This window comes from Dermacentor albipictus, chromosome 8 (genome assembly GCF_038994185.2).
Source record: "Dermacentor albipictus isolate Rhodes 1998 colony chromosome 8, USDA_Dalb.pri_finalv2, whole genome shotgun sequence".
In the NCBI taxonomy this organism is placed as follows: Eukaryota; Metazoa; Arthropoda; class Arachnida; order Ixodida; family Ixodidae; genus Dermacentor; species Dermacentor albipictus.
The window spans coordinates 31,151,417-31,166,909 of NC_091828.1; the positions used below are offsets into that span (position 1 = coordinate 31,151,417).

At 46.5% G+C, this 15,493-nt stretch overlaps 1 protein-coding gene across 1 annotated transcript in view; it reads left to right on the top strand.

Annotated features, from left to right (window-relative positions):
* Positions 1 to 4,226, top strand: part of LOC135914485 (sodium-coupled monocarboxylate transporter 1-like) — a 117,379-nt gene extending 113,153 nt beyond the window's left edge. The window contains exons 14-15 of the mRNA XM_070522779.1: positions 3,948 to 4,045; positions 4,117 to 4,226. Of these exons, the coding sequence (XP_070378880.1) occupies positions 3,948 to 4,045; positions 4,117 to 4,203 (185 nt within the window). The 3' untranslated portion in view covers positions 4,204 to 4,226. The remainder of the gene's footprint in view (positions 1 to 3,947; positions 4,046 to 4,116) is intronic.
* Positions 4,227 to 15,493: the final 11,267 nt, after the last annotated feature.

The following is a 15,493-nucleotide window of genomic DNA, read 5'->3' on the forward strand; positions in this document are numbered from 1 at the left end:
CAGCAGCGCTTTGAGTGCACCTGTTGCGACAGCTCACTTAGTTCATGCATAAACAAGCTGCAGCTCAGTATGCCACAAGTAATGCGGTGGTACTGTCCCATTCAACGGAGGCAAAAAAAATATTCACCGATAATGACAATATTCCCTGTTGCACAATTTGAGCTCAGCTCTATACGCGAATCCGTTTCCGTGTCAATCCGTGTCAGTATCCGTGTCAATATTTTGTATTATGACTATGTAGGGACACGGTTTAAATATGAAAGAGAACGGTGCAAGTAGAGTAGTTAGCGCGGACAGGCCGTCTCGCGCGGCATAAAGGGAGCGACGTGTGGCGCGAATGGCTCGCTAATCGGCATATAACGAAAGACAGCGTCTAGGTGACGCGTCATATACATACATATATATATATATATATATATATATATATATATATATATATATATATATATATATATATATATATATATATATATACGTGTGTGTGTCTGTGTGTGTGTGTGTGTGGGATACATGGACGGCATTTTCTCTAAGGCCACACTGCCATCATCAATTGCGTTCTGGCTGAGATTGAATTTTTCCACCTTGGTAACCTGGCCTCCATCGATGCTCATCCTGCCGCTAAACTTGTCGTGAAAGAAGACACCTGTATTCCCCCGTGCTTTTCGACATTCGTATCAGTCTTCTCTAGTACCATATCCTAGGGGACGGCCTCCTTCATGCCTTCTCATTACTTTGTTAACCGAAAAGCGTTTCCTTTGCCCTTTGCAGCTCTTGACCTTGCCGCCGGTGTCAGCACGATGCCGATTTACAATCATCTTTTATCACCGCTATCACTGCTTCGCCGCGAATGCCTTGTTTACGTCGAGTCGGCCAATTGAACACGAATTGTCTCCATCCTCGACGAAGTGCCTTCTACTGCCGTCCATGGACTGAGCGCCCTCTCCGTACCCGACTCAACATGAACTGGTGTGTTCAGCCCATTCATCACCGAAGATCTAACGCATTCGCAGCGATCTCAACTTCTCGCAATCCTTCAGCACTTCCGCTGTTTTTTCGACGTTGCGCAAACATCTCTTTGCCGTGCACCGACGGTCGAACATTACATTGACACTGGCTTTTACTCACCGCTGAAACAAAGACGATATCGCGTGTCCGCTACGGAACGTCGCGTCAATGCAGACCAGGTCGTTGACATGCTCCGTCGAGGCGTCATTCAACCTTCCCAAAACCTATGGGCCTCTCCCGTGGTCCTTGTCATTAAGAAAGACGGTTTGATTCGCTTCTGTGTTGATTTTCGATGGTTGAACAAGATCACGCTAAAGGACCTCTACCCATTACCACACATCGATGATTCTCTGGACTGTTTGCAGGGAGCCGAGATCTTCGCTGGAATTTCGGTCAGGCTACTGGCAGGTACCGATGGCAGAGACCGATCACCCGAAAGCTCCATTTGTTACACCAGACGGCTTGTATGAATTCACCGTCATGCCTTTCGGACTTTGCAACGCACCTGCTACGTTCGGAAGAATGATGGATAATGTTCTGCTTAGCCTCAAATGGGAAATCTGTCTTTGCTATCTTGACGACATTGTGGTGTTCGCCCCTGATTTCGCAACGCACCTGCTCCGCCTCCAGCACGTAGTAACTTGCTTGACCAACGCCGGGATGTAACTTAATCTGAAGAAATGTCGATTGGCTGTTCGTCAGCTCACAATTTTCGGCCATGTCGTGTCAAAGGAGGGCATTCGCCCGGATTCCGAGAAGCTGCGCGCTGTTACTGCGTTCCCAACACCTGTCACTATGAAAGAGCTCCGCAGTTTTATCGGCCTCTGCTCTTACTTCCAACGATTCGTTCGAAACTTTGGGTCAATTATATCGCCTCTCACGCAGCTCCTTAGTGGCGCTAGAGATCTCTCATCATGGTCTCCAGCGTGTGACGACGCCTTCAAAACCTTGCGCCGTCTTCTAACGACACCAACCATTCTTCGCCATTTTAACTCTCAAGCGCCAACCAAAATCCATACCGATGCAAGCGGTGTAGGCCTTGGCGATGTATTGGCACAGCGTCAACCTGGCCACACAGAATATGTCGTCGCATACGCGAGTCGCACGTTAACCAAGGTGGAGACCAATTACAGCCTTACAGAAAAGAAGCGTTGGGCCATTGTGTGGGCGCTTGTGAAGTTTCGCCCATATTTATTCGGCCGATCATTTGACGTAGTGGCCGACCACCACGCACTATGTTGGCTGACGACGCTGAGAAATCCATCGGGCCCGCTGGGCACTGCGAATCCAAGAATATGACATCCGCGTAGTTTACCGTTCCGAGCGAAAGCACTCCGACGCTGACGCGCTATCCCGATCGCCGCTTCCCCCGAAGACCAGTCCCGACTCCTCTGGCGAGGGCACATTATCCTCTCTTGATGTTGACACTGTCGCTGCTGCACAGCGTATTCATCCCGGGACTGCCTCTCTGCTCGACCTTCTCTCGGATGCGTCGAAAGTTCCGGCGTCACGGATGCTTCGGCGCAGAGTTCCTCATTTTGCTATTCGAGAACAGCTACTATATCGACGCAACTATGCCCCAGAGGGGTGCACCTGGTTACTCATCATTCCGAGAATCTTGCGATCAGAGCTCTGCTCCTCGTTCCACGTCGACCCTCAGTGAGGTCACGCGGTAGTCTTCTAGACCTACGAAAGACTTCGACATAAATATTGCTGGCTGGGAATGTACAATTTCGTGCGCAAGTTCGTCCGCTCTTGTCATGAGTGCACCACCGCACAACTCTGCCGGTGAACTCCAGCATTTACCATTCCCATCCAGACCCTTTGATCGCGATAGCATAGATCTCTGCGGGCCAATTCCGTGGACTCCTACTGGCCAAAGTTGGATAATAGTTGTGGTAGACCACTTAACCCGTTATGCGGAGAGTGCTGCTCTACTAAATGCTACAGTGCAGGAAGTCGCCAATTTCATACTTCGCCATTTTCTCCTTCGTCATGCAGGTCCACGTGAACTTTTAAGCGACAGAGACCACGCCTTCTTACCTGAAGTCATCGAACAACTGCTTGCTGAATGCGCTATTGTTCATCGTAAATGCACTGCTTATCACCCACAGACTAACGGTACGACGGAACACTTTAATCGAACTCTTGGTGACATGCTCGCCATGTATGTCTCACGTCATCACTCTAATTGGGACCTAGTTCTTCCGTTTGGACCCTACGCCTACAACACCGCGACTCAGTCCATTGCCGGATTCTCACCCTTTTACCTTCTTTATGGCCGTCATCCTTCGCACACAATTGACCCCATTCTGCCCTACCGGCGGGACCAATCCGAACGCCTGCCGATCTCGAAAGCTGCCAGACACGCCGAGGAATGTCGCCAGCTGGCCCGCAGATTCACCTCGGGCGACCAGAACCGTCAAAAAGCCGTTGCCGATGTCCAGAACTTGACTCCCACTTTTCTCCTGGGCGCTCTCCTCTGGTTATTAGTGCCACACCACACGCCTGGGCTCCCTTCAAAACTCCTTCCGAAGTACGACCTGCCATACCGCGTTCTCGAGCGAACATCACCCGTTAATTACCTAGTTGAGCTGCGAACGCCGCCGTGCGACACGTGGCGTCGTAACCGCGAAGTCGTCCACGTTCAGCGTCTCAAGCCGTACCGCCACTCTACCGTTCTTCCAGAAAACTAAGTCGCCAGGGCGGCTCCTTTATTTCCGCGGGGCGATTGTAAGGAAGATAACAAACGTGCGCACAGAGTCAGCAGCATCGGCAGCATCAAGCGCGCAGCAGAGGCTCGAGCTCGTGAAATCCTCGGTGCATCCTAGAACCGGCGGTCACTACGAACCCCAATAAATCTCCGTTATAAGATATATATATATATATATATATATATATACATATATTACAACCACATTTGTTCTTCGTTTTCGCTACAGGCGAATTTCAGAAAAGAAAGGACAAAAGGCTATGCAATGATGCCTTACTGCGACTATGGGAGAAGATCCGGGGTTATGCTTCAAAAAAGGAACCTCACGTGAGTAAACAACCTCCATGTCAGCGTCCTCACAGTCACCTGTACTAACGTCAGTGCTGTCTAATTTACAGGCTACGAAATGCAGCTACGAGGAACATTGTGTATCTAAACCAGAAGGCGAAAGCCTCGTCATGCATGAACGACCGCCTCACGTATAGAGAAGAAATTGCCTCCAAGTTCACCGTATTACATATCACTTGCTGTATAGAAAGGGAAATAAATATTTGTTCTCCAACGAGAATAGTTTTTTTATCATCGCCTACAAAGTGTCGTTTTGTTCACAGGCCGTCAAATCACTTTTCACAACAAAAATACAATTTCCCTCAGACAGCTGCACTTACGCCTCCAATCTTAAATTGGAGATTGGTTTTTCAAACAACGCCAAATCGACACGAAAATCAAAGGATGAGGTATACCTCAGATGACATCTTAATGTCATTATCACTGAAATGTAGTGCACAATTAGAAAGCTGAGTGAAAGCATATCCCAGTTGAAACACAAGAGAAAATTTCAGTCTGTCTTACTTTCGGACATTCTGTTGGCTGACGTCTGTAGTCTGGCTGCCTGTAGTCTGACATTCTGTTGTTCTTGATCAATGTTTAATTAAAAAGTCAACAGAGAGCTCTTTAGGACTATATAAAAGTGAGCAGTAAAAAAAATGAGAGGTTCTGAGCAAGGGATTTCTACTTACGACCTAACGCTTCTGAACCATGTATCTCACCACGCTACGTGGCCTAATTTTTTTCTTTGTTACATGGGGCAGAATCTTCAGCAAACTAAGAAAAACAAAGCACTATAAAAATTTAAGGTTGTGGAAACATACTCAAAAGTCGGCTAAGAACGTGCATGCGTCCAATAAGCGCGTCTAGTGCAGCGCTGTTCCTTGAGCAGCGTACACACTGCGAACGTAAGCAACAAGTTTCTGAAAAAATGGCCGAGTGCTTCGCGGTGGTTCAGCGTGCCTGTGATGCATTCCACTACGCCATAGGCAATGTAGGCCAAGTACCATGAACATTTCATACTGTGGATCACAGGGATCTTTACAAGGTAAGAAATGTATTGTGCATGGTGTGCAGCACGCTGGACGTAGTTAAACTCTTACATTTCGACCATGACGACAATAACAATTTCTGTCTGCGCTGCACTTTAGATTTGTACATGGAGAGTCAAAGTGCCCTTTCATTCCGCCCCATCAACTGGCACCAGTCTCGAAGAGCAAAAGTGTTGTTACCATTACAAGTGTTCCGTGACGTGAGAGAATATCGATTTTACTTTATGGTATCCATATCAGTCAAGAAATCAAGAAAGAAACGGTGACCGGGGACCCTGTAATATTTTGTTGCAGCTAATTTCGATAGCTAACTCCCGGGCTCTTTAAACTTTCGCGAGCGCGTACAGTTTTGTATTCAGTGCAAAATACCTATGTAAACATTCGTGAATAAGTGCTCATTTAGACAGCAGATCTGTTTCCCACGGCAACGCGCATGCCAGAATAGGTAGCGCCTGAGTCTCGCTTTATTCAATCAAGACACATTTTAATAGCAACATTGTGGAACAATGCAAACCTTCTTTTCCACTTGGCGAATGCTTGTGTAAAATTTCTGGGAAAGTAACTACTGCGCTGGAGTACTCTGTCGAAAATTTTACACCAGGGGAAAGTGTTTGGAAGTGTCATTCAAATCCGTGGATAACCCGACAGCTTTTTTACTGTAAGCTCAAAATAAAACCACTGAGAAAGAACGCTAAAACCGGAACAGAGAATTTTACTCATCTTAAGAATCATTTATTAACTGAGATTAATAACACCAAAGTTAACCATCTTAGTAAGACCTTTGAAAAGTTTAATAAAAGCGACCCTCCCAAATTGTGGCGATTTCTTGACCAAACTGGAACATAATTATCAAAAATAAAGGTTGGTGACTGCACATTGACGGACCCTTGTACCATAGATATACCCTTCCTACCATAGATTACCCTTGATATGTTAATCACTACTTTCAAAGTTTATTTGCGGAGCTGGATGTAACTAAGCATAACGCAACCACGTGCGTTATGCTTAGTTTGTGTATGCGTATGTGTTTGTGTATGCGTTTGTGTATGCGTATGTGTATGCCTTGCGTGACCAATTCTTAAGCGACACGAATTGACCTGGTAAAATCTTTGTCTCTGGCGACAACTCTGCCATTCTCTTAAAATAGGTTTTATGCAATGAAGCTTGTTAAGTTTTTCTTGATCGCACGCTTTCTTCCAGTGTTTCTCAACTGCTATTCTTAAAATGGCTTTATAATCTTGCCAAGATAGGCCAACATCATGTAGCTCCGAATCTTTGGTACGGGCTGCCATAAAATCTGCTCTGTCATTACTGGGAATTCCTACATGACTAGGGATCCAGCAGAAGGTGACATTTAACGCTCTCTTGTGACATGTTGTGTATTGATTTTTTATTTTTTTCAGTAGATTATTTCCAGATGGTAACCTAGATGCGAGAGCTTGAGGAGAGCTCAAGGAGTCGCTAAATATAACAGATTGATTATTTACTCTTTTCAGGGTGTTTTCAAGAGCTAACGAAATGGCACGAAGTTCTGCAGTGAAGACAGTAGCCCGACATGGAAGTCTCATTTGTTTTTCAAATTGATTTGATGTCACTGCAGCACCTACATTGCCATTGCTTTTTGATCCATCTGTAAAGTATTTCATGCAAAAATTATATTCTGATTCTATTTCTAAATATTCGCTTAGTAACGCCTCTCTTGGTGAAAATTTTTTACTGTTATTTGTAAACCTAAAGTCGCATTGCGCATGGTTAATCTCCCAAGGAGCGAAAGAAGGTTCAACTTGCTAGAATTTATTTCTTACGTCGTAACGTAGGTCCGCATTCAGCTTTTGGTACCAGATAAAAAAAGAAGGAATGATTGCCGGTTTAATGCTAAAATGCACTTCAAAGCGCGGCCTTGTAAATAGTAGTCTACAAGGATGCGCTGAACAGGACAGTACTCTCATTATGTACATGTTTGCAAGCAATAGTCTTCTGTGTGCCAAAGACAACTGGTTGGTTTCTGCATACAAGCTTTGCATGGGCGACGTACGAGACGCACCGGAACACAGACGTAGTCCAAGATGATGCAGTGTTCTTAAGCAATAAACACAGTGTTCTGTCCACTGAACGAATAATAGCCGTATCATGCCTCCTAATACAATAGGTTCTAGTTTTATTCCAGCATTTCGCCCACTTATTCTGGAAATGTGGGCCAGTACCACACGTGGGAAGGCACTTACATTCAGAAAATAAAGGTAACAATTGTGGCATGTATAATTAAAGAATATAGACATCAATTACTGTTTTTAAATGTATTCGTACAATTCTGTTTTTCTTGCCAACTTTACGAAGTGCTCCCATTTGTCGCGTTCACACCGAAACACTTTCGATTGCTCGAGAAGCTGCGCGATAATAAATGACAAAACTCGCGCGCTCACACTGAATGTCTCATTGCGCCGACAGCGAACTTTGCGGTGTCTATGAGGCATTTTAAGAGGAATTTCAGGCTTTGCCTAGAGCACGTCGTGCCGCCACAATAGCAGCCTAGCTGTCTCCTACAATGCCTAGTATTCCAAGCTGCCGGACCAGTGAGGTAAGAACTTCCCCCACATCACGAATGTCAAAATAAATTAATGTGTCAAGGGACCTCACTCAAAATATGGTTCTGCAAGTATATTTGATTAAGTGCCATTTTAGCCTTAGAACACTAAAACCGGTATTAGAGAATAAAAGCATAGAATTGCAGCACAAAGCGAAGCAATAAATGTACAGAAAAAAGAAGCATCCCTTTTGGGGCAGCATCACGTCTGCTTGGATGCAACGAAAAAATACCCCCCGCCACCCACTCATCCGTGCGGACAGCCAGGTGTACTCAGCATGCCTTCATTACTAAGGCGCATTGCTTTATAGAGAGTTTAAATTTTTTAAAATAGACTTGATAATATGATACGGTTTTACCAGCTGGAAGATGCACAAAGAAAATTTGTCTATGCTGGTGCAAAAAAAAAAGATATGCCAACTAAGCGTCGATGGTAAAGGGGACAAGGTTGGCATACAAGGTAGTTAGGTAGTTACGTATTTCTCTTTCTTTTTAATGTTTATTATTCACCCTTTCTGTATCTTATTCATATTGTATTTCAAGCGCAGTTACGTCGGCCTTGCCCTCTTTAGCGTCGACACTAGGTTCAGCTTTTCATTTTTTTTTTAATGAAGTGGTTTCAATATAGTCAGATGCGAGATAAGCCGAAGCCATATGAAGAACGAAAATCCGTGTGGTTCGCGATTGCGTGAGGAATGCGGGAAAATCTAGAGTATTACCTGCGCAAGTATACATTAGGCCGTAGTTGCCAGACGCCGCTAGTAGTAAAACCAAAACATCGCGCGCACAAATTCGACGTGCGCGGCAAAAGCTGGCCAGATGTGTAGCTGCGCCGTCTGGCGGCAGTGAAGCGTATTTCAGCACTTCGCTTCTTCATGACGACAAACGCGGCGCTGTGGCCTGAGGCCTGTCGGAAGTGCCGCGCTTCGTCTGCTGCTGCCGCCGTATTATAGTGGAAATGCGGCGCGTTTATGACTTTATTTAAACTGCAAACCGTATTCACAGCGACGCCATAGGTTGGCACAAATTTCTGAATGCAGCGGATCTCTGCCACCAGCGCAGGTGATGTACTTGCCCCTGTCTCAACTCTTTTTTTTTTTCCGCTTTAGGCGGCAAAAGCTAAAGAGCTCGTAACGCTGCTTCCTTCAGTAAACACGTTATAAATTGAGCCTACGAAGAGCACCACAAATTCTGGACGGACCGAACAAAACAAAACAAAATCCTGTAGCATGCATCTGCCCCCTCAGACATAATGTTCGTTCGCCGCCAGGCTCGGTGGCCTGCTAAGCTCGGCAGGCAACATTGGTCACCGCACCGCAATAAACACCGACGAGCACGGCTGCTCGGCGGTCTGTCATCGTTCAGCACCACCACGCTGCGGAGCGTCCCTGTAACGGAGGGTGCCTCGAGCCCTCCTTTGTTCCCGAACCCGGGTGCATGCAGCACCTAGATACTGAGTTGTAAAACAAATATTACTATAGCACGAAATGTGCAATCAGACGGACATGATCTGAATGTATGAAAAATACAATCAAATAAATAATATTATTGGCGCAGCTAAAACACGTGGTTTTATTTATTTGCCCTTATGCGGGCTATTATAAACGACATGTGTGATAATTTAAATGTAAAGCTATACACGTTTGCAATATAAATTAATAAATTTTTTCGGTATGTAGAAATTAACTTGCATTTTAAAAAAATGTATTCCTTACCTTGTTCGATCATCTATGAATAACTGTATCATCCATGAGAACAGTAGCAGTTTTTGCATGCAAAATAACAGCTTGGACTCTTGTTGATCGTATACGTATATTTGAATGCATACGGATAATCCTGAGATCCTGAGGGCTTTCATCTAACCAGCAACGCCAATTAAGTTTTTAGAGCAAACTACAGCCTTAAAAGAAACACGGTACTGCATCACAGCGCTCACGATAGTCATAGCGTAGCCTAAGATGTTCTGTCCTTTGTGGAGTATACTCAGGAGCCACGATTTTCCTCGTCAATACAAAGTGCAAGCGAGCAATCCATTTAGCTTGATGATGCCGTTCGTAAGTTCAAATTTGGTGTGCTCGCAAGCGACCTGTTCAGAAGGCTTGAGCCCGAAAAAGGAAGACGAATCTTTCAGCTGCACTGCACTATAAATATTATTTTTAAAGCGGCCGCTGTACCTGAAGCTGAATTTTATTATGTTATGTGCCTGTTGACATTTGTCATCGTACTGCCAAGCTGTCATGAAACTTCACCCACAGAATCGTTTTGTCGACCCCCTTTCGACAGGTTCACTTCCTCACTTGTGTACGAGTACGCATCCTTCCTTTGTTCAACACGCATCGTCTTCAATCACGCATCGTTTAGCTTGAAGCATGTGTGCAAGTGGGTCTCACTCTTTCTTGAGGATAACTTTAGCGACCAGCATCCCGTCGAAGACTTGCTTGTTCTTTCTTTTCCGGGAGTTTCCTTCAGAGGAGGGTCGGTTTTACATCGAAGGACTAGTTTACAGCGCTTGTGGTGTGTGCGTGGCATTTCTTTTATCCGTCCTAGTCTTTGCGCGCTGTTTTATTTGATGATGTGGCATTCCCAAATCGCCCAAGTCGCAGTTTTTTTTAAGTAACACTGTGACTCATTAACCGCAGATGCACCCTCGTAATGTGCACAATACGCTCAATGAATTGCTGCTTTAAGCTGCGCTCAAACATGACTAATCGCGTTCAAAAAATTTCTCAGGAAGATGATGTGCAAGGTCACGTTTCTAGGAAAGTTATGGATTTCGCGGCGTAAAATAATTGATCTTTTAGCCCGTTGCTTGCATGTTTTTAGCCGAACTTGCGATTTGACGCAAAGTGTGTGGTGCACTTCCGACTAGTTTATTTCTGTGCAGGAACACTTTGACTCTGTCTCAAACCATGAAAAGTTTCGTATTTGGGAACATCAGACACATCATCCACTTCGCTCTATAAACTTCTAAGTAAACAACTCGGAGAACTATCGTGACCGCGGGAGGAGCGCACCGTGCCTTTAGCGTTAAGAGACAATATAAATGACATTTTTCAAGATTATTATTTGCAGCAAGAAACACCAGAGGTCGAATGCACAAAGCTTCTCGTTCTGTTGTGACTTCGGGGTGGAGAACGAGAGACAGACTCTTTTCATAAGCGAAGAGCAAACAAAAAGCTACGTACAATATTTACAGATAGTGCTTGACAGCACACATGTATATGTAAAAGTTCAACAGACCGAGTGGGTGGCTGGAAGCGACTCTCTCTCTTCACAATGCGCGGGTTTTCCCTTAAGTCCGCTTTGGAGACTCCTCGTCGGCAGGAACGAGCCGGAGCAGGTGCTGGCATCAATCGCGTCGATTCTTGATTCGTTGCGGAGAAGTGGGAACTCCGTCGCCTCGATGATACGCACGTAGTAAGGCACAACAGCACCCCCGCCGCCAGATAATACATCCAGAAGTCGAGCTGTTCGACGCGGCTCGACGTATGCGATGTGCTGATTGACTGACGTCATTGGTGAGGTTAAGAAAATGGCTTTGCCGCACTTTCACCCGCTGGTCTTTGCTTTGGTTGGACCTGAAAGAGCTCACGGAATGACCGAAAATCATCGCCAACCACTTCGGTGAAAGTGGGAACCCCCCCATAGCTCTCGGCAACGCCAGACCAAACTCTATGAAAACAAACTTTTTAACCCCCTCTGTGCTCTGCACAGCATCATTACGGTTATTGTAGTAAACATGAAACACGCACCCGATAAAGAGCTCGGGATACAGAAATCCACAAATAGTGCTCTCAAAGAAGACACATTCAAAGAGAATAACCAGCTAAAGAATAGATTAAGCAATTCCTAACAGTCATTCGGGCAGGCAACACACAGCTAAGACGATCGAAAAAAAGTTTATATTCTGCCCTGTCTCGCTCTGAGTGAAATTCTGTCACTTGTCTTTGGATTTACCAACTCGCTGCAGGAACAGCTGTTAGGTCATGCGCCGCATGACCTAACAACTGTTTCAACCTCTTTCCTGCATCCTGGCCAATATAAATCTTGCGTTAGCATAGCCTTTCTCTTCTCGATACCTAGGTGACTCCCCCCCCCCCCTGTCATTTTTGTGCGCTAACACTAAAAGCTGAGGTCGGTACCTTTCTGGCCCGAGTAGTTGATCGTATGTCCGACCCTTGGAATCCTGATATTTCCGGTATTTCAGACCTGACCTAGTGTACAACGAGAGGCTCTTTCGGGCCACTCCTTCATTCACATTAGCCTGCAGCACAGTTAGCGAAGGGTCACATTTCTGTACCGCGATACGCGCCTCTCGTTCAACCCTACTAAACTGCTCCCAGCAAAAGGATGCAGGACCAACCTGTGAACCTTCCATTTCAGCCCTAGGCGCCCCGTTTTCCCGAGTATCGAAAGGCTCCTCACCCTTTCTCACTGATTTCGTAATTGTTCCATCACAAGTGTGAGTCATGTGCTTTTCATCAGCCGTATCTCACAGCCAAGATTGCCGCTGTGACGTGGTTAGATTGTCAGTTTCCTCGTTTGAAAATGACCTTTCATGGTTATTTGAGAGGGCGCGTGACCGCGATCACGTTAATGCCATGCAAGCGAGATTGGTAGAGAACGACCGGCCCTCCTTTGGTAAAAGGTGATCCGCTTTGTTCGAAAAATGAAAATCGTTCGGGTAAACTTGGACACACGGCCATTTGCAACCTTTCTAAAGCGCCCTCGAGGATTACCCTGACAACTGGCAAGCACGCACTGTGCTCTCCTGTGACTTTTCTGATCCAGGCGCATTCCCATGTATGGTTCCCGGGAGAAGCACAGGATGGAAGAGTAACATCCATAGTGGTGGCGGAATCGCGGAGTGCCCTGTTCATTTTCCTGTTTACCAAGACATCCTGCATATATGGCTCGAACAGCCTCAGATTTTGGTCTGACTGGCTAATGCTGGCGAATGAGATTTGCTCCTTGCAATTTGAGGAAATAAGGCCTTCCTTGTTGCAATGGAGGCAGATGATCGGTATCCGGGCGTCGAAATCGTGCTCTACATCCGCCTTAGTTTTAGCGGACCTAGCCGAGTGGGCTGTCTCTGCTAGCCCTTCCCTCGCCACCTCAGCCTTAGTCCATACTCCTTTGCTGAACTCGTCACTCATGGATGATTTCTTATTCGGCCAAATTGGGTTGCGAGTAGAATGCCGTTTTACAAAATGGCCATTTTCTTTCTAGCCTATCTTCCTAAGTCATTTTTTATTCGAAGTTTTGGTGCGTCCGATATTCCTCCGCGAGCTGCGCTGCCTTCTCTAGGTCGACCTCTGGGAGCCTGTCCTGCAGCCAAAGTGTAAGTTCTGGAAGAACGCGGTAAAACTGCTTCAGTGCTATGCATTCAAGCAGCTTGTGGTTACCATACACTTCTGGACTTTTGAGCCACTCTTTTAAGCTAGACTAACTCGTACGCGAACTCAGTGTGTGACTCGCTGCCCCTTTTTGCCTGTCTGAAGCACTCTCGAAGTGCCTCGGCAGACAGGCGGTATTTGCGAAGAAGCGTAGCTATTACCTTTACACAGTTCTCATAGTCTTCTTTAGGCAAGAGTGCGAGAACTTCCGTGGCCTCTACTGGGACAACTGAAAGAAGTTTCCGAGACCAAAGGATTTCGTCCAGCTGTGTCTTTTCACACGTGCGTTCGAAAATAACGAGAAAAAGTACGATATCACCGCATATGCTGTGCGCGAGCATCAGGTTCTGTATTCTCAGTTTATGCCTATCGTCTCCAGCGCAAAGGGGACTTGAACGCACCCAGCTGATGCGGATTTGCTCTATTTCCTCTTTTCTCAATTTAAGAGCATGATCGCGCTCCTCGTGCCTTTTTCTCTCCTCTGCCTCTTCGTGCCTTTACTGCTCCTCCTCGCGCATTTTTTCTCGCTTCTCCTCTGAAGAATTTCTCCCCAAAGCTCTCCGACTTCCTCCTCACTTACCTCGTGTGCCCTCATAACGTCCAGAATGACTTTCTTTCGCCTTGCCGCGGCAGCCAAAATGCTCATCTCCTCACAAACACCAAGAAGGTCCTCGATCCTGAGCTGCTCCATCGCGATTTGACGGCTCGCCGCCGGTTTCGCCTCTAAATTAGCTTTGCTTCCAAAGCAGGAAATCTATGCAAAGCCTGAAGTGAACTAAGACAAAACCACAACACTCTCAGAATACTTGAGCAATTGTCCTTAGAATTTTCGTGTGCAACAGGTCTGGCGATGCGAAAGGCAAACGTCGGGAACTGGCCCCTCCGAAGTAGCAGACGCCAGTGGCCCTGTTGGCTGCCGTTGAACGGTGTAGCGGGCGCTATGTGGCTTCGAATCTCACAGCTTGCCATCCACTGTTGTGACTTCGGGGTGGAGGACGAAAGACGAACTCTTTCCGCAGATGAGGAAGAAACAAAAAATTTTATGCAATATTTACAGATAGTGGATGATACCGCACATATAGCTGTACGAGCGCAACAGACCGACTTGGCGGCTGGAAGCGACTCTGTCTCTTCACAATGCGCCGGTTCTCCCCTGGCGACTCCTCGTTGGCAGGAACCCGTCGGGGCTTGGCTGACGTATCTCGCGTCGATTCTTCATTCGTCGCGGAGATGGCTGGGTCCTTCTTGAAGTCCCCCTCGTTAAATTCTTGATTCGTCACGGAGAAGTGGGAGCTCCCGTCGCCTCGATGATATGCACGCAGTATGGCACGACAGTTCATAGTGCTGTTTTTCACTGGCAGATCGCCTTCACTAATATGTCTTACACGACTCTTGGCTGGCACGAATGCTTTAGCATAAGAATTTCTTGTGACTATGGGGCCTGATTTTTATGCAGTCTTTCAACATAATTTAAACGTTTTTCTTTCTGGTTGTGTTGTGAAAACCAATAATTTTAAGTGTAACACGCGCGCAACATCATCAGGCTAGGTAGCAGACGACGCACACTTCGCGACAGCCCTCAGACCGCAGTGCAACTCCTGCTGTCATGATGCGGCTTAGCAGTGAACTACGCCTGGCGGCACGACTACCGATAGAAAAAAGAAGCAGATTTATGAGAGCCAAACTGCACTTTCCACAGTGGTGCAAAAATAAGCGGCGGAAGCACATGGGACTTGCGTAGATGTATGAAGTGGAACTGAAGCTTTTTCGAGCACCGCACCGTGCGTATCCTGCTGGCTATACTGCAAGATTCATTGCTTTAGCTGCCGCGTACCTGGTGCCTTCTGATTGTCGGGAGAACAAAGAGGCTCCACTGACGCGCACACAAACAAGTCACGAGCGAACAAAACGTGCGACTAAATTGGCATAGACCAGCAGTGCGCCTTCTCTTCCATTAACAGAAACAAAATTCGCATGTCGAGATACGCTGGAATCATTACCGCGAGCTCGTAAACTGCCACCCTTTGTCATCGCACACGGCAGTCTTGTAACGAGAAGCAGGAGCGCAAGCAGATTGGTCAGAGTGTCCCACCTGCTTGCACTGACAGTCACCGTTGAAGATGAACACAGTGTATTGGATGCCATCGGGTGAGGCAGGCAGCTGCTGCCGCAGCCAACACACCTACATGGGCTACCCGGCTGTTTAGAGTTAACTCGCTTCCAGCCTGTGCGTTTTTCCTTTCGGGGGCCGTGAATGTGTCGCTCATACTCGGTGCGCCACTTTGTCTCAATGTAGACTTGGTAGGTTTCGAGGGAATCGCCTTCGGCAGCCAACTCTGTGGGTCTTACCACCCATGTGGCTTTCGACTTCATACACTCCACACCAGGTAATACCGTATGCTGATCTTCGTTCACG